Source organism: Episyrphus balteatus, chromosome 3, assembly GCF_945859705.1.
Source record: "Episyrphus balteatus chromosome 3, idEpiBalt1.1, whole genome shotgun sequence".
In the NCBI taxonomy this organism is placed as follows: domain Eukaryota; kingdom Metazoa; phylum Arthropoda; class Insecta; order Diptera; family Syrphidae; genus Episyrphus; species Episyrphus balteatus.
In genome coordinates, this window is record NC_079136.1 from 34,427,800 (window position 1) to 34,448,955 (window position 21,156).

Genomic DNA, 21,156 nt, shown 5'->3' on the forward strand with positions numbered 1-21,156 from the left:
AAAAAAAAAATTCACATTCATTTCAACACATCAGAGATAAGTGGATCATCGTATTCATTTTTATTTATAAATATAAAATTGTCTTCTCATCAGAATCAGCAAAGAAATCAAGACATAATCAATATGTTTATTTAGAAATGTTATGACACATTCTTTGGAAATAAAATTAGATATCATAGGGGTTTCATATATTGCTGTGATTATTTTTTATTTTTGTAAAAATAAAAAATAGAATTATTTGCATACATAAGCTTACCCTTAAGCATAGAAAAGAGTGTTCTTAATAAGTGTTAATGTATTCCTAATATTTATATCTGATTGAAGATTATGCAAAATTTAATTAAAATTTTTGTTGCTTTATAAGGTTACAGAATTTAGTAAGGGTTTTTAGATTTTTTTTGAAACGACTTTGATGTGGTTGAATAAAAGTCAAAGTTTAAAGAACACAATATTTGTCATTAACAAAAAATATCCTTAGATTTTATGTTTTTTGGTTGGACCTAAACTTGAGTTTTTTTTAAACTGTCTCGCAGCATTATTGAAGGAAGGATTTGGTTTATAGGTCTCTTAGTTGGAAAATCTTAAGTCATAAGAGTTTACCGTTATCAGAACCATGTTATTGTTATTTATGAGTTATAACCATTTTAATTTGAGGTATAAGCCAAAAGAGTGGGTCCCGTATTTTTCTCTGTTTGTTTATTTTTCTAAACTAATATATAAATTTGGAAATGCTTCTTCTGATTTTGATAAAAAAAATGTCATATATGGCTAAATCGATTTCAACGAAAATTTTTACAAAGAAGCGTTTGAGTTAAAATTAAAAAAAAAACTTTATTTTTATTATATTTTTTGTTTTCCGAAAATCATTCAATTATTTTTAAAAACGATAAGTTAAATGAATATAATAATTTTTTAAGAAGTCATTGTTTTTGTTCTTATAAAAAAAGTTTAAAAAAATAACGATTCCAACAATTTCCATAAACGAAATTCTAAAATTTTTCTTAAATTTACAGCAAATAAATAGTAAAAATTTGGAGGTCAAAAACGTTCAAAAAGATGTTATTGTAGTTTTTAGAAGAAGTTTGTTTTCTTTTTTTTACATTTCTTTTAACATTTCTTTCCAAATTAAATTAAAATCATTATTTTAGGAGTTCTTTCATTATAAGCAACTTTAACTTTAAAATCAAGAACATGCGATCCATTTGTGCAATATGACGGCAACAGCAAATGAACTAATTTAGAGTGGGACAATTCCTCGGATTTAAGAATTAAAAAAAAAAAAACCATGCCCATTACCTGTGGTAATAAGTTAAAAGAGCTTATGTCGACATAAGTGAAAATCGATTTTATATGCTCAACAAGTTCACCTTTTGTTCAGCTTTGTTTTAGTCTGGGTCTCATTTCTCTACGCAAAATATAAACCGTTAAATTTAAAAAAATCATAATAGCTTAAGTTTTTTTGGACAAAAACTAGGAAATTTAATTCTCTACAAAAAAGGTCTCCTAGTAATTTTCCCTAAATTGAGTTCTAAAGAAGTTATTCACGATTTAAATCGAGAAAAAAATTAAAAAATCAGTTTTCAATTTCAAAATTTTCTAATATACTGAAAATTCAATATTTTCAAATTAGCAAGATGTTTTCTTTTAGGGACTTAAACGTTCTATAAAAAGTTCCTTGGCAGCAAATTAATTGCTTTAACCGTTAAGAAGATATTCGTATCAAAACCAATGCCCACTGATTTCAATAGTTTTCTTATGACAAGTATGCATTGCGATTTGAATACGATTATCTTCTTCACTTATTTGCTCATCACAAAATTCCAAAGTGAAACAGTCAAATTGAAAAAACACTTCGATTTAAAAAGCTTAATTACTCGAATACGGCTCGTCTGACGAAAATTTTCAATCAGATCTTTTTTGTAGGAAATTTAATTTTATATATGAAAAAATGAACAGACATTTTTTTTACTTTGATCGTCTAGCAGTTCTGTTGTAACACATCATATCATGTATAAAAAATAAAAATCACCGATGATAGACCTCTTAAAATTATTTTTAACGGCTCAAATTTTCACCAATTTTTTTGTTTTTCATCATCCTGAACAAGATTTTCGAAGTAACTTAAAAAAAAAAAAAATATTTTATTTTTTTGGCCCAGTCTAATGTATATGTTAAAATAAAATCGTCCAAATCTTAAAAAGAATACTTTTTTTTAAATCAGCTTAAGTCATGAAATAAGCTTTTATGACAATTTGAATTCAAATATATTCATTGCTTAGGTCAACATAAGCTATTTTAAACTTGTGGTCGAGTGAACCATTTGTGTTCTTATGTCGACTTTAGTCTTTTTAAAAAATTGCATTTTGAACCAAAACCAATTTTGAAAAACAGCTTAAGTAACATAAGCTGTTTTGTTCCTTGAAATGTCCCCCAAATTGTATACTTAAGTCAAAGTAATATATTTTTTCAATTGTAACGGTCGTCCCGAACGTTTTCAGGAAAAAATATAAATATGAAAATTAAGGGTATAACAAGCCTGTATCCTAAAAAAAGAATTGTTAGTCTAGCGGCAACAGTTTAAAAGTAATCACAAAAAAAGTACAAAAAAATCATGTCCACAAATTTCATTTGCTTATACTGAAAAATGATAAAAATTGACCTAAGCTCTTTTAACTTATTGACACAGATCTTATTCAATTTTATATCCTTGTGGTCTAAAGAAAAAACAATATGGATAGCTAAATATTATAATTAACTATTTTCCATTCATTATTTAATATTTTAATTGATTCATTGACGTCTGAATATGAAATTTTTAAATACTAATAAATAACCTAACTAAACAAATTAACGACTTTCAACACTTTACCAAATTAATCATTTTCTCGTGATTAAAATATAATAATTATTATCCAATTAGAAATATTATTTTCAAATAAATTAAGTTGATTAGGATTTTTATAATCAATTAAATTCGGAAGCAATCAATCATTTTCTTAAACAAAATACATACCTACCTACATAAAATATTTTTGATTAAATTTAAAAAATTATGACACAGTGGTGGCAAAATAATTAGAAACGTTCTCCTTTGTTTACAAAATGTTATTTTTTTCTTACTATAAATACAAAATATTTAACAAATTTTTGGCAAACACGAGTTATGATATAATCCTTGTAACATTTTGGGAAAATAATTTTAGAATTTATCTAACGAAAGAAAAATATTGCAAAAAATCTAAAATATAGTCCAATTTTGTGAAATATAATTAGAAACACTGAGGAAAAATTATTAAGAAATATCCTGTTTTTGATTTTTAGCATTTACATTTGCAAAACTTGGTGAATTAATTAAAAGTACAATTAATAAAAAGGACTATCACCAACTAATTTCTATAAGTTGATTTATGTGGTTGCAGTCCTCGAAAAATGCCACATGTTCCGAAAAAAAAAAAAAAATAAAACGTCCTTAACAATTCCTGACAGACCAACCCCTAATATTTGAGAAAAAGGAGGTGCAATTAATTATTAATTAATTATTTTTCCACCACTGTATATTTTGAATGTGTTAAATGTAGATTCAATAATAAAAAGCGAGTTAACAGAAAAATGTTTGTCTTTATATTAGCTATAAATGTCACGGGGGAACATGAGCAAATTGTTCTGAAAGAAAGTTTTTTAAATGAATTTAAAAAGTTCCTTGTAATTAACCTTCTTTACTTATGGTTTTCTTTAGTAAATCATAATGATTTTCGAAAGAATTAGAAACAATCAAAAGGCCATTGCCAATGTCAAGGTTACAAACTTTCTTTTATATTCCAAGCCAAGGACTTATGTCTTAATTTAAGTGCAATAATTACTTAGAAGACAGATAAACTTATCTAATTGTAATTGAAAATTTAAATATTTATTACAAACGTTCCAACATATAAGTATGCTATAGATTTGTACCTTCTTCAACTTTGAGCATTAATAATTTAGACATCAATTTCAAATCAATCGATGTCAATCGATTCAGACATACCTCTCCAATATAATGATGATAAAAAAAACTATCAAATACTCCCCATCCCGCTAAAAAAACAGTCAGTTTCTATCGAATGAAAACGTCGTAATGATAAAAAATATCGATAAACCATTAACTTGTGTGTTGTGATGGTTGTAGTATACAGAGTATCCTATTCATTTGTAATAAAGCTATATAGCATTTGGCCATGCTAGAGGCCAAAGTCAAGGTTGAACGCACAACTCTACTACGTTCTATATAATTACGACAAAATGAACTTGTCCTTTTTCAGTTATAATGTGTTTGTACACAGTTTATTTTTTTCTACCTTCAAGTGCACTTATATCGATATTTATAATAAAAGAGGAAGGTGTGTGTGTTTTGAAACACAATCGAATTATATTTCAGTTTAGTTTGGTTTGGTATTGCAATTATAAAATTTTTCCTATGAGACTATAATGACTGAAGTATATTAAACACGATAAAATTATAATAATGGGAGGCATAATTTTTGATTTTTATCTAAACCAGCAATCAATGTCTCATATTGTATTTTGACATTATTTGAACCGATTGTGTCAATCACATTGACACTTTATAAAAAAGGTTACAAAATGGACTTTTATCCAAGTCCGTACTTATTTTTGACCGAATTTTACTGGTTTTACTGGGTTTTTTTGGTTAAATGATGAGATAAAACTAATTATTGTTTTCAAAATAAAACGAAAAAGAAGCAAAACATTTATAATTAGAATTATCTTGAAAATTCTTTTATATTCGCGGTAAATAAAAAAATACCTTTCTGAATGGAATTTTTTTTAACTGATAACTTTATAAACTTATAATAAAAACAGTGAACAACAGTAATGAAGAATGTTTGATTGATAAGCATAGAAATAAATTTAAATCGATTTAAAATTAGTCTCAATTTGTTGTCATAATGTTTTGGTTATTTTAAGTGATATTATTTTTAGAAATTACTTCACTGGAAAAAATTTCATTTCTTTATCAGGATTCTAACTATAACTACTTAATTATGTTAACAAGTGTTTATATTTTTCAAAGAGTAGCAAATCATCATCATTATAAATTTCATTATGTTTAATTGATTGATCGATTAAAAATATTTGCCTTCAGAGAAAAATAAATCAAAGAGCTGTGATTTGATTCAGTAAAATTCAGCAAAATTCTGTATACTTCAGATTTTTAGTAGGATTTTTTAAAGGTAAAAAATACAATAGGTCAAATAGTTCCCAATTTTGAACCTTTTAACGACATTTTTAACAAAACCAAAAAAGTGCTATTGATAATATTCCAGTTTTTTCTACACCAAAATAGCTGCCCAGTTTTTGATTTGATTCGCTAAAGAAAAAGTATTAGTTTTGTCATCCGACACGACGCCAAAGAAAAAAATAATAATTTTCGAAAACAGAACATTGATTTTTTTTAAATTTTGGTTTTAGACTTTATCATACTGACTTTACCTCAAAAAAAATTTTTCCAGATAATAAATTTATGAAAACATTAATTGTTTTTTTTTTAACTGCTATCACGTTTTTCAAAAAAAAACTTTTCAAGTGCGACGCAGTCGAATATTTTATTTTTTTTTTAATTTTATTTTATTAATTGGTTTACTTATTTGAGTAGTGCAAAAGTTTTTTTTTTTAAAACCTCAAGAAGAATTTTTTGAAAAAAAAAACTCAATTTTTTAAATGTGTTTCGTCTTTTAAACGCAAATCCAATGCCTGTTTTTATAATCATGAAGTTATTATACCGATTGATTAATTTTTTATTATAATTCATAATACTTTGTATAGTTTAATGAAGTCCAGTAGGTATACCTTCATAACTTATCATTTTAATTTTATCAACAAAAAATATTTATAAATATACTCATCGAAATGAAGATAAGTATATACTAACCTCTTGAAATAGCACCCTTTTAATTTAGGAATGACGTCAATCCATAGTTCAATTGCCTGCACTTGAACTGATCAAAACGCGACACAAAGTATTACTTTACCCTCCCACAATTTTAACTATTTATAATATTGAGAGATAAAAATCATCAATTTGTTTTTAATATTGAAATTATGAATTATTTTTTTTTTTGCTGTTATAACAAAATATTTGTCTCTAAAATTAAAGGTATTTTCTTATTATTCAATTTGAAAAATTTACTTTAAGCATCAAAAATTCATATTTAAGGACAAAGCCTTAACCCTAAATTAGTTTTGAAAATAATTTCTTCATAAATAATGAGCCGGCATGCATTATGTATGCTTGTATTAGGCCTTAATCTCTGTGAAATATAATTAATTCATTTACCTTGAACTTACTGTTTTATAATGCAAATTGATTTTATTAGATTTATTATACACGATTAATGCCTGTCTCTTACATTATTATTATTTTGATTTTATCTTTTTTATTTTTCTAAATAATAACATGAAATTATCGCAAGAGATTTCATCACTCATAAAATATTGATCTAAATTGTTTTTAATTAACATAAAAATTCATGCTTTCGATGCTAAGTAAATAAAGAAAATTTAAGTGTAATTTGTCTAGAGGCGTGCAATAAATATTTAAATTAAAAAATATTTTGAAGTTTTGTGGTTATCGAAAAATGCTGCGTTTTTTACCCATTAGATATTTCAATACTTTGCGATGAATTTAGGATTATTTATTTTTATGAAGAATTTATCCTTGTTTTTTAAAAGAACTAATTCTTTTTTAAACTCAATAATTTAAATTTTCATCTGTTCCATCATAACTTTTATACTTTTTATCGTATTTTGAGAAATAATGTAGTATCGGTCGAATTACTGTGCTTGTACGCCGGTCATAAGAATTGATTTTTCGACTCAAAAGTTTTTTAAATGTTACTTAGTCAAAAGACATTGAAATTGGAAACCATTTGTCAAACAATTGCGCCGTATTTCACATTCAAACCAGGGTTGTAAAAAATCGTTTTTTTAAAGCATTTGTGTTCCATTACAAATTAAAAAAAAATATTTGTTGCAAATAAAAAATTTTTACATTTAAGAAAAATAATTATTATTGCAACTAAAAAATATTGCATTAAAATTTTTTTAATTAAAAATAGAAAAATTTTGCATTAAAAAAATGTTATTGCAACTGAAAAATGTTTGCATTGAAAATAAAACTTTTATTGACAATAAAAATATTTTGCATTAAAAAAAAAAAATTTTTTTCATTGAAAAAAAAAAATCAATGAAAAATTTGTGCGTTTAATGCACAAAATTCGTCAAATTTCTTACAATTTTGGCTATTTGGCCATACATTAGCAATTTTAACTATAATATCGAACCTAATGTAAGGCCTAATAGTCAAAATTGTAAGAAATTCGACGAATATTAAAAAAATGTTGCACAAATTTTGCATTGATTTTTTTTTTTTCAATGAAAAACATTTTTTTTTCAATGCAAATATATTTCAGTTGCAATAACATTTTTTTTAATGCAAATTTTTTTTATTTTCAGAAAATATTTTTTTTTTTAATACAAATATTTTTTAGTTGCAATACATTTTTTTTTAATGCAAATATTTTTCAGTTGCAATAAATATTTTTTTTTAATCCAATTTATTTTCAATTGCAATAAATATTTTTTTTTTTAAATTTCAAATGATTTATTTTTGATATTGATATTTTTACAATTCTGATTCAAACATATAAATTTCGAGTTCCTCTATACTTTATTTTTGCTATCACAATAGTAAGAGTGTGTGAATATCAATAGAACCTATTTATAAAAAGTTTATTCATAAAAAACGAATAAACTGGAAAATTTCATAAAATGGTTTAACCGAAATTTATCTAACAAAAAAAAAACACAACAAATTACTCACTAACCTATAGAATTAATATAATTTTATTTGAGTAAACAGACCTCAATTAAACCTCGAACAATATGGTATATCATTGTTGGCCTTGTTTTTTGGTGAATTATACAAATTCTGGGGAAAAAACAAAAAAATGTGACCCAACGTCCAATTAAGATCGATTAAATTGAGTCTGAATAACTCTAAATGCACCATCACAAAAACTTGCGAATGTCAATGAACTAAGACAAAATTCATTATTTGCAATATAATCTACTACTTATTTGACTTTCGAGAGACCATGTGATTATCTAAATAACAAAAATTTTTAGATGTGATTCATAAAGGAAATTGCCTTGAGCTGAAAACTCATTTAAACTTCGTGGTGCATAAACTACACAACGACCAACACGACAAATAATAATAATAAAGTACAGATTAAAAAAATACTTCGAGTTAGAGGTAGGTACTTAAGTGGTTTTCCAACTTTGAATGAGTCAATATAACTTGCTCTGTAACAAATTTTACGTCATACTATATTGCATTGAAATGTTGAAGTGTGATAAATTTATATATGAATATATCGTTGCGATATGCCTACAGAAATGAATTTATTAAAATATTTTTAAGTGTAGGTATTTAATAGAGTGCTGCGGAATTTCGGAAAAAAGAAGTTGTTGGTTTCAATGAACTGTTGTTTATCTATAAAAATTTCCTGGTAAAGATTAAATTTTTTAGTAAACATAAAAAAAATGTTGTTTAAATTATTCATTCATGAATTATGCGGAAATTTTCAAATTTTTATATTTTAACTGATAAATTGTAATAAAATATTTTGTTTGATTGCTCATTTTAATTAAAAATATTTTATAAAACTCTTCTCGAGTGGATAGAAAACTGCACTTGGCCATCCATTCTCAAATAAACGTGTACTATTGGCCGATTGCACTAACGTCTCTTCAGAGTTTGGCATCTACCTCTTATATCGTAAATGTATGTTTTTGAATTCAATGAATATCGCTGGATAGAAAACTACCTTTTAACTCAATCAATATAAATTGTATTGGAGGTCGGTTCAAGTCTGATACTAAAAAAAATTAATGCTGATGTGCCGCAGGGCTCCGTTTTGTGTCTCACACTCTTTCTCATTTTGCTTATGAAGACTTCATACCCTTTGAATTGACAAATTTTACATTTGAAATCATAGAATACAATTTTCAAACTGCTTCCATTACGTTTATACTCAATTTAATTCCAAAAGAGTTAACTAAAGCTTAAGCTGAAAGCCTTATTCAATAAAAAAAAAAAAACAAAACTATGTACATTTTATTACTGCACAATTCGACCTTCATTTCATTTATATTCTTACCGAATGCTTTCGTAATTGCTACCTTACAAAATGAATCTAATTCATATCTAATGTAATAACATTATCCCTTTCTATTATTTTTCTATTTATATAAGTTTGTTTATATAATTTGTTCATTTTTATTACAAAATGTCACAACAAATAATAATAACAAATAATAATAATTAGAATTAAGTGATTGGGTTTAATTTCGTTAAATTGTATACAATTGTTTTTTCGCACGTCTGGCGTCTATATGACAACCCAACCATCAAACCAAACCCAAAAGAACACATTCGTGTCTTTTGAATGTGTCAAGGGAATAACAAATCGATTAAAGTAAATTGTGTCAATTAACCAGAACATTTTCTTCAACATTTTTACGTAAAAAAAAAAGAGAAAGAAACACAAAATATACACAGACAAAAATGTTTGTGTATAGCTATTTCAATTATTTTAAGGCCTTGATATAGCAATCGAAGTGATTGACAGTGTCAGTGACTGACTCTCTCTCTCTTTCTGTTTTATATCTTAACTATATAAAAGTCATCTATTACTTTATATACGTAATTGGTATTTAAAAAGATATTATCGATTTTTTTAGTTTAAAAAGGCCACCAACAAACTTTTGATATCTGATAAGATGAACAATATTTTTTTTATCAACCATGACCATACTTATTTAATCACTGCGTAATTGCTTTAATTAAAGTTTTATTTATAAAAAATTACGAAATATTCAAGCAAATTTTTATACCATAAACATGAAAAAATAAAGACCTCGCGCAAGCTACTAACCAAGTTCATTTATAAATAAATATTTAATAACTTTCTGAAAACAGCTGAATTTATAATAATAGTTGTTTATCAACAAAAAAAGTTTTTATCTTAAAAAAGATAAAATCTCCCTAAAACTTCCCATCACTTCTTTTTCACATGACTTTTTTTTTTTTTGTTTCGAGTGACGAAAAAGTTTCCATAGCAATATGTACTGATAAGATAGTTGTACAGTAATCGTTGGTTAAATGTGTTCACAAAATATCGTGGATCATCAACAATTTTTTAAAAATAAATCTTATGATTCCTAATTACAACTTCTTATTTTAGTTGGTTCATTTAAAACTACTGAATCTATTTAAAATTGATAATAATCAGTACAATGTACCGTACACGAATGTGGGTCTTGTACTTGATTTCCTTAACAAAATCTTACAGGACTTTTTTCCTTTTTCGGCTTCCTATTTTGGAGTATCTTCACAAAAAAGAATTAAGAAACCAAACGCTGGGTAGAAGAACAAAACTTTAAGAACTCTCCATGAAGTACTTTTGAACTTCATAGTACATTTTAACTGGGTTTTACTGTAGAACTTTTACATAATCATATCAAAGCAAGCTAGAATGATATGATTTATTTGCCAAGTATTAAAAATGTATATTTTCTTTGAAAAATTTAAAGTATTTTTATGATAAAACTGCCAAAACATATCTTCCTGGATAAGATGGCTTCACGTGTGATGAGGTTTCCTCTTTATCTATAAACAATTTTTGTTTCTTTCAGAATAAATCAAAAAGTGATGATTTGCTTTTTGGAATTTTTGAATTTTTTTTCTAGAAATTGTTGCACGTCTTTTATACTTTTGTTTGTAAACAAAAGAAAAGTAAAATGTAAAATTTTTCAATTAAGAAATCAATTTATCAAAAAAAAAAAAATGTTTAATACCTGGTTTATGGGCATTCTTTCTATTTCAAGATATACATACCTATGTATTTTTAAAATAATGACGAAAAAAAATGTATGTCTGCATGATCAATTTTAAAATTTGTATTGTTGTATAAATCACAAAATCACTCAATAAAATCAATTAACTTTTAGCTTAAAAATTTTAATTTTTTTTTTTTATTAAAAAAAATGTATCCACTCAATCATATAATGGAGTATCTTGTACGTGTATAATACCGTGTCCAGATTTTGTAGACACTTTGATTAGATGTTTTTATATAAATAAAACAGATTGACTTTTTTTGTGTGTGTCTAGACAACATCCGTCTTTTGATTTTGTTGATTTTAATAATAACTTATCGATCAATAATGAAATTATGATATATCTGTTTTTAATTTAAGATGTTTAATAAAAAATTTGTTTCCTTTAATACCATATTATTGAGATTTTTCAGGGGTGATTTCAGTGACATTTTTTTTTTTTTTTTGCAAGATAACACCTGAAGGCAGTTATGCTTATTTAAAACACTCTTTTAAGCTTGTTGAGAACCCGAGTCAAATGTGAGACGTCTTGTTTTATTTCTCTGATTCTATCCTCTAGATATAATAAAGATTAAAGATTTTCAATTATGTCATAGCTGTCAAAAGAGGGAACTGTTTGGGAATATTTAATGGGACGTCAATAATTAAATCAGGAACTTCAACTGGTGACGCTAACTCGAACTTCTTGATTTCTCGTAAACCATTTAACTGATTTAAACGAAACTTTTTTTGTACCAAAAACGTTTTAGTAACCTAAAATTTTAAATTTTTTTAAAATTTCCAATAGTTTTGTTTCAAAAATTAAATTTTTCAAAAGAGATTAATGAATTTTTTTATTTTTTATAAAATGATATTCCCATTTGAGGATTAAAACCATTTAAGGGTTGTTTTTTGTATTTTAAAGATTTATCGTAAACAAATACTTGTGAATTTTATGAGTTCATTTTTTGTTTGATCCTGTTAAATTTTCTTTTTTTAATATGAATGCAGTTGTTTTGTTTAAATAATGGTTACTTAAATTTGTTTAAATGATATAGGTAGCAACAAAATTTGCAAATAAAAATAAATAATTTTTCGACACGCTTAAAATTTCATTTCAATGCAATGCATTTATTAAACGTTAAAAACCATCACTGTTTCAATAAATACAAAAAATTGAACCAATATAATACATTTGTTCAAATAAAATCATTGATACTGAGCTAAATTATTTTGTTAGGTAAGAATGTTTTACTCAAACAAAAAAAAAAAAACAAAATTCTTCAATTTAATCTGGAAAAATTGTTTTGTGTCAACAAATGCAAAGAAAAATAAATAATTTGAAATATAGGTACAAATATATTATTTTGTTTGTTTAACAAATAAATATACATATACATCAAAATGATAAATGATAAATTAATATTAATAAATTAATGAAAAATAAGAATTTTTAAAAATGTTAAAAATTCTCGAAATTCACAAAATGAAATAATTGTTTTCTTTTTATCATTCAAATACAAGATCACATGGCATTTGTTTTTTTCATTATTTTGCTTATATACACACAAGTATATCAGAAGAATATTGATTGTAAGTAGCTAATCCCTTCTCTCGCATAAAATCTGATCTTGTGATTTCATAAAAAAAAAAAAAAATACCCATAATAATATTGACATTTAGAATTAAAATTTTATGCCACAAGCGCATGCTTTTAATTTCCAATCAAGAACGCAACCATCTGATTAAATATTTAACATTAATGCCGCCGTGTTCTCTTATTGCCATAAATAAACATTATTATAGAGCTTGCCACACACACATATCACTATAAACCCACCAAGAACAAAAAAAAAAAAAAAAAATATGAAAGGCTCGTGCACACTCTTATTATGAAGATAACTAAGCTCACGCGCTTCTTCATTAAAACTCAATTAATAATATAAAAGTTTCATTTCATATTACTCAACTCAATATGACCTTAGAATATTATTTTGTGTTTTTTATTGACTTCCATAAATTATTTTACTGACTGTTTGTTCTTAACAAACTATACAATACTTACTTACACTCTCTTACCCGAATACTCTGATGGAAATATATAGATTATAATAATTGTTATCCATCAAAATCAAACATTAGATATCCTCTAAAAGCAATATTATTTTAGTCTGTAATATCAATAAATAATAAATAATGACGCATTGACTAAATGGTTTTGATGGTTAGAACGTAATTAACGTATAATAAATCGAGCCCTTTTGGGAGGGAAGTGTCGGATTTATTGTTACATGTTACACGTTTTACAGAGTGATTCTGGTTTTAACTGGGAAACCGGAAGAAGTTGTATTAACCTATTCCTAGATAAATATGTAAAATAAAAAAATGATGTTCCACAGGAGAGTGTTCTTGGTCCGTCTCTTTTTACTTACTTTTGTATTTTTTTTTATTTTGACCAAAATTCAAGATTAATAATTCAATTTGATTTTGTGTGTTGTTTTATGTAGAAACACCCTTTAAAAGGATATTTAATAATACATTTTGATTGATAAGCCGATTACACAACGAAGTATTACGACTGAACTGTTTAACTGTAACCATACTGTTCCAGCTCCCACGATAAGGAACGATTCGACAGTTGTTATTAACATTCTAATTTATAAAAATAATATTTTAAATATTCTCGATTAAAAATGTTATCCAATTGAATTCTGGTTTCCATTCTTAACTTGATTGAAAATATTTATATAATGGTACTTACTTTATTGTAACAGCAACTAATACTATAATAAGTCCAACCAATAACATGGCAATGACCACTCCACATACCATGATGACATCGTTAGGGTCGTCTGCAAATAAAAAACAAAAACGAATTTAATAAAAAAAAAAATATATTAAAAAAAAATTACTCATACACCCCAGTGACCACAAAAGTAAAAAACAACAAATTTACCAATCTTTGAATTAATTTGTTATTTGCAAATTTATTTAATGATACCTAATAACAAACCGTCCATGCAGGCTCTTATGAATAATCAAGATCAATTACCGAAAAAAATAGAAATGATAGATTAATGACTGTGATTATGCAGATAAAAAAAATTAAAACAAACTTTTTTGCACAAACATAACACTGACCTATGACGTTATTTGACTTAAATGCGTAATATTAGAGTTTTTTTTTTGTGCAAAAAAAAAAATATAATTGTTTATAGCAAATATAAAGAAAAATATAAACAAAAGTCATGATTTTTTTTTGCCAACAAAAAAGATACCTACAAACAAACAAATAAAAATTGATATGCTAATGTTATCTAATTGTTATATGGATTTAAGAACTCAGGTATATTTCTGATGTACTGTGAAAGAAATTGCTGCGCAATTCATTGTATTAATATTTTTTTGATTATTTGCAGAAAAATACTGAAAGATAAACTAATGATCTGGAGGAAAATAACAATTAATAAAAAAAAGTATAGTTTTGTTTAATCTTATCTGATTTTGATTAAATGCATGCGAAACCACTTTGTTTCGGTTGAATATTTCCTGATATTTGTGGAAAAGAAATTTAAGTATTTGAACTTTGTTCCTTTTTTTCCGTTTTGTTATTATTATAAATTTGTTATTAACTATGTTTAACTAAAAATTTATTTTGATACTTATCAATTACTTAACATTTTTTTTATCTTATAAACATTGGTAAAAAGTCAAATAGGGATTTTGTTTTCATTAAATTTTGTTGTTAATTTATTAAATGTTATATTTTTTAAATTTAATCATTTTTAGTTTTATAATTTATTTGTATTTGTTTTATTTTTTTAGATCACCAAAGAATTCATGGGTGTAAAACTGTAGACAGGTTTAAACAAAACCTTGTAAAAACGAAGACTGCTCTCTGAATATGGATTAGCTCAAATGACTACACTGAGGGAAAAAAATAACATAAAATCTGCGCAAACCATTTTAATTTAACTATTTTTTGGAAGGATTTTGCGTTATAATTTTAAAATCGAAGTACAACGCCGCTAAAAGTGGTTATTAATCATTAAAAATGCTTAAATAAAAGTTGTTTCAATTTGGAAAAAGCACCAATTTACAGGGTTGTAAGAAATAAATTCTTTTAATGCATTTGATTTTCATTATAAATTAAAAAAATAAAAATAGTTGCATTAAAATTTTTTTTTTTTCATTTAAAAATGTTATTGAAAATAAAAAAAATTGCATTGAAAATAGAACTTTAATTATACATAAAATATTTTTTATAAAAAAAAAAACAAATAATATTGCAATACAAAATTTTCTGCATTGAACAAAAAAATCAATGCAAAATGCATGAATTAAATATTTTGTTTTATATTCGTCAAATTTCTTACAATTTGGACTATTTTGCCTTAAATTAGCTTCAATATTATAGTTGAAATGGCTTATGTATGATCAAATAGCCAAAATTGTATGAACAAAAATAAATAAATAGCTATCAACGAATAAACATCACTTAAAAATTGTTTCTGACTTTATTTATATATTTTTTTTATTCTTTCTTTACCTACTTTGAGCCGCTTAAGATCATTTAACCTAATTACTAACATTTTTTTTTTAGATTGAATTGTTTTAAAAAAAACTATTAGATATTGTTGTTTCAAAAAACACAAAAATAAGTATATATGCAATTAACTTTTAAAATTAGTCGGAATTTAGGTTAACGACTATTTTAATTAAAAAATAAATCAAACAAAAAAAAACTTCTGATGCATTCATTCATTTGTTTATTTTTTTTTCTTCTAAACGGAGAAATTATTGTTTTTTTTTATGATCATAGTTTACTCAAAAATTTGAGAAAAAATCATACAAAAAACAAAACAAATATCATTTTAAAGTTTAAGATTTAAACTTATCGAGCTTATTTTACTGTTTGTGTCAAAAACACCGTTTATTTACAAAATTGATTGAATTGCCATTTTATCAAACAAAATCATCTTCCACATAATCTGACAAGATTGTTATGTAAACCTAGCTGTTGAACAAATACAAAAATTTAATAAATATTTTTCTTTGCCACAAAGTAGACACATTTAGGATAAACATCACTGTCCATCCCAAAAAAATCAAAAACACGGAAGCAAAATTTCGAACAAAACAAAATATCATCAAGTTGATCGAGTCTCGATTTGGCTTTCATGATTTCTTCTCAACAATAATTGTGTTTATATTTCTTGGCTAAGGTCATCAAATCTTATATCTCTTGTTTTCTACGTTTTAGATAGTAAAATTTTTTGCAATTAGTGTATACAATTTCAAACAGTAAAGTTTTGGGGGAAGTACATTCATGATTTCTCATTAAATTCGTTTTATTTTTCTCAAGAACACATAAATGCCATTAAAATCAATTTATTTTGGAAATATTGACTGCCAAAACAGATGCGATTCTCTGGAAATATCGGATGTAAATTTTTATACTTAAGAAACTGATTCATCTTTTTCAAGTAATCAATTCAAATTGAAAAAAAAACACAAGTAATTTTTAGAATAAACAAACTTTTCCATGTTTTCGAAAGCGTTTTAGACCTCTCGGAAATAAAATATGTCAACAAATATGAGCTAAGCAATCCATATTTGGCTAGAAAGTAAATATTCTGAGTACTTCTTCATTATTTACACCAAAAATATGAATCTAAAAATATCTCCCAGAGAAGGATGATGACTTTCGTGCTAAATAACAAATTTCCAATTCCAATTGGTTTTCTTTTGAAATTCTTCTAATTTCCTAATGTTTGAGTACTTCTACCTGTTTACATCTCTTCGGCGACCTAAAAATAAATTTCTGGTCTCAAAAGCAGAAAAAAAAACAAAAAATATTCACAAAACATTGCCAAAAGTAGCTCCACTCTAGTGCACACTCGAAATATCCAAATTTGTTTGAACTAATTTGTAATATTTATTTATTTTTATATATTTTTTTTTTCTTGTAACCTCCTAGAAACAACGTCATTTGAATTTTATAAAAGTTCATTTTGGCCAAAAATTAGGCATTGGAAGTTGTTTTAGAAAAAATTGTAATTCCCCGCCACAGATAACGTGTGACCGTCTAGACCTCTGTGAGGTAGACCAAAATAGATTTTTGCCAATTTTCTTCTCATAGTATCGGTGCTTATATTGGGATTTTGTCACACGCCCTCTCTCGTGGTTTTTTGTTTGTCGTCGCCCGTGTAAGTATTTTTTTTTTTTTTTTTTTTGAATTTAATTTCTAGACGCCATTAGTATTTGGTCTTTGGTTCTTCTTCTTATTTTGTACCAAAACCAACACATAATAAAAAAAAATTTTGACTTTTTGCCAAAACAAATAGCATGACCTGAGGATTATTTTTATGATTTCTGATTTCATGATTTCTGATTTTTGAGATGAAAATCTTAAGAAGATGTTAAAAGAGGTGTCTTTGTATGCGTTTTTTTGGTTTTTGGTGGTACCTGTTTTTGTCGTGACGCAAATTGCAGACAAAAAAATAACAGTGACGATATGGTTATTTGCTAGCTCGTGGCCGATTTGTTGCGCAAACACTTTTAAGTACGCATTAGATAATGAAACTTATTTGTTCATGGTAATGATGTCTTTGAATTTGCCTAAATTATCATAAACATTCGGTCTTTTTCTAAAATTTTTTATTAATTATCTTTGTGTTTGTGATGATGTGATTTTTTTGTGGTGGTATTGTCACATTAAAATTGAATTGATGCCAATTTTTGAGTGCATTTTAGAAGGCTTATGGATTATTTTTGAAATATTATTTTGGCTTATATGAGTATTATATGTGTAGATAATATTTTTTGTATGAAAATTTGTTTTGTCACCTTGAACTGTCAGCTGTCGTCTGAGTGAACAAAAAAACCTGTGGTTTTTTATATCCTGATGGGACAAAAAATAATAAACAACAAGCTTGTTTTGACAAAAAATACAAAATTGTTCAAAGTTGTTTATGATAGGTATTAAGGCTTTTGTTTTTAAAATCTTGCGTTTTTTACTATAAAACTTTCCATGATGGTTGTGGTCAAGGAATAGACCTTCTTTAAAAAATACGTAACTATAGGTTGGAAAATTTCTAAAAATTTCGGAATATTGCAAAACTGGAAAAACAAAGTGTTGCCATGCTTTAAAGATAGTTTTTTCTGTTTTTTTTTTCGGAATACAATTTGAGATATATGGACTCTTAAAAGTCAAACCAAATTTGATGCTTATGTTGTTAGAAAAAAAAATATAAAAAAACTGGACATGTCTGCCAAAATTTTTGACTTAGGTAATTTTGTTTGGCTTATTTTGTGGCTCTTATGGAAAAAATAACTTTTAAGTTGAGGTAAAGTTGTCCCACGGTGGGGTTTCCTACTTTAAGTCGTTATAGAGTAGATTTAAAAATTAAGCTCAAAAACACAAAAACTTTGTGGATGTAAAAAAGGAATGAAACAAGAAAATAAAAAATATAAAAGAAAATATTCTTCTTCAAATTATTTTGCTCTTTAAATTATATTCTGAAATTAAGTTGATGCGAAAAATTCAAAAATAGGGTTGCCACCTTTAAAATGGTAACTTTCCGTGTGGCAACCCTATTTAAATTTAAAAACAAAAAAAAAAACATTGCATAAAATCTTTTTTAACAAAATTTTGTATACACTCTCTTCTATCACAAAAATGCCAGGTTCCATCTTAAAAATATGTGGTACACAAGTACCTACTCAAAAACTAAAATAACTGATTTAAATGTTTTTAGCATTTGTGTATGCAGAGTTGCCGAGAACTTGCTCATATTTTACAAATGGCCACGGCGTTTTTGGGGACATTTCTAAAATTGCGTTGAGGAATATTAAAATTAATGCGAGACAAAAGGTGCAAAGAGTCTATTTTCCCATTAATTAATTTTACAATGAACGAAAAACATAAATAAGACCTTCTATTCTGAAGACAAGGCATGTCAATAAGTTTGAGTCTGTCTATGTATGGGGGGAGGTTGTAAGGGTTGTCCCATCCTAAGCCTCTTAAGGCAAACCGCAAAAACCTTTTTTGAACTCGTTCTAGCCTCGCTATGTGACACTCATAATGAGGTGACCAAACCTGACAAGCGTACTCTAGGATGGGTCTGACAAAAGTTACAAATAGCTGTTTTGCAATAAAAGGATCGGAAAACTGACGTGACTCTCTCTTAATCCAGCCGAGAAGCGAATTGGCTTTATTGCTTATGGAATTGATGTGTTCAATAAACTCCAGTTTAGGATCAAATAAGACACCAAGAACAGAAACTTGACTTACATTCGACAAGGAAACTCCATTTAACAAATAATTGAAAGGAATTTTAGATAGTTTTCTCGTAAAACTCATAAAATTACATTTATTGACATTAAGAAGCAAACAATTACGAACACACCAATCGAAAAATGAGTTAAGGTCACATTGCAACATTTCACAATCACGAACATTAGAGACGGTTTTAAAGATTGTAACATCATCCGCATAAATAAGGCAATTCGAATGTTTCAAGACGGATGGTAAGTCATTTATGAATATTATAAAAAGTATAGGGCCCAAATGGCTGCCTTGCGGTATTCCAGAATTAACACAAAAGTATTTTGATGGACAACCATTGAAAAGCACCGAGTATGATCTATTTAATAAATAAGATTGAAGCCACTTAACAAATATATTTTATTTGTTTTTTATGTTGAACTTTATATGTAATTATTTTATTTATTACCTTCTTTGTTTTGCTTCTTTTAGTTCAGATTATTAAAAACGCATCTTTTTACTTTAGAAAATTATTTATTTTTTTGCCTATATATTTCGAGGTCTTACTTGCCTCATCTTCAGGGTCATTGAAATATTTTTGAAAAAATATGAACAATTTTCTAAAAAAATTGTTCATATTTTTTCAAAAATATTTCAATGACCCTGAAGATGAGGCAAGTAAGACCTCGAAATATATAGGCAAAAAAATAAATAATTTTCTAAAGTAAAAAGATGCGTTTTTAATAATCTGAACTAAAAGAAGCAAAACAAAGAAGGTAATAAATAAAATAACCACTTAACAAAGTTTACATTAAATCCAAGAGCTCTCAACTTACTTAACAAAATTCAATGCGAGAGTTTGTCAAACGCCTTGCTGATGTCTGTGAAGACGCAGTCTAACTGTTTCTTAGTTTTAAATGACTCAATACAATTTTCGGCAAATTCCATGAGAAAAGTCACGGTAGAGCGGCCTTTTGTAAATCCGTGCTAATTTGGGACAATAACTGATTTAACATAGAAAGACAAAGATTCACAAATAATAGCCTCAAAGAGTTTCGGAATAACCGACAACTTTGCTATAGGTCTATAGTTTTGGACCTCGTCTTTTTTTCCTTTCTTATGTAGAGGGATAATAAATGATTTTTTCCAGATACAAGGAAATACACAAGAAGATAACGATAAATTTAAAAGTACAGAAAGAGGTGACAATAATTGACTTGCACAGTTTTTTATAACAATAGAAGGTATACCATCAGGACCAGGTATACAATTGTCGTCAAGATTAGATATAAACTTTGAAATATTGTCAGTATTTATAACAAAGTTTATATCAGTCAAGTATGAAAAAGGTTTCAAAAAGTCAAATCTTTGACAATTTTCGTCAGAAAAATTATGTCTCACCTTAATGGGACATAAGTGCATACAAAGAATTTATGAAACTATGTCTCGTTTTTCCCAATAAATTTACTGTGTCATTTATTGGGAAAAACGTTTGGCACTGAAGAATAGCGGGGTTGGTATTATAGGGGATCGCTATAAAATTTGTGGGAGTTCAAAGTTGGGTTCATGTTAAGTACAAAAATATTTCTTGTCTGTAATAAATTGTATATATAGGGTTGTAGGGAGTAGTATGCCTCTTAAAGTAGTGATGGGAACAATCGAATAAAAACTATCAAACTATCGATAGTTGTAAAATATTCATTCATTCAATAGTTTTAAATCATTCATAGTTTAGTTTTCGTATAAAAGAACTATTCGAATGAAAATAGTAACTAAATGAATGAATAAATTCATTTAGTTACTATTTTCATTTGAATAGTTTTTTTATAAGATAGTTTTTATTCGAGAGTTTGTTTGATAGTTTTTATTCGAATGAATAAATTAATGAATGAATGAACTATTCGATAGTTTAAATCATTCAGTTACTAACTATTCGATAGTTTAAA

At 26.1% G+C, this 21,156-nt stretch overlaps 1 protein-coding gene across 4 annotated transcripts in view; it reads right to left on the reverse strand.

Annotated features, from left to right (window-relative positions):
• Positions 1–21,156, reverse strand: part of LOC129914520 (RGS domain-containing serine/threonine-protein kinase A) — a 275,189-nt gene that overhangs the window by 64,255 nt on the left and 189,778 nt on the right. For all 4 annotated transcript variants that reach the window (XM_055993816.1, XM_055993819.1, XM_055993815.1 and 1 more), the window contains one exon: positions 13,703–13,793. In XM_055993816.1, the coding sequence (XP_055849791.1) occupies positions 13,703–13,793 (91 nt within the window). The remainder of the gene's footprint in view (positions 1–13,702; positions 13,794–21,156) is intronic.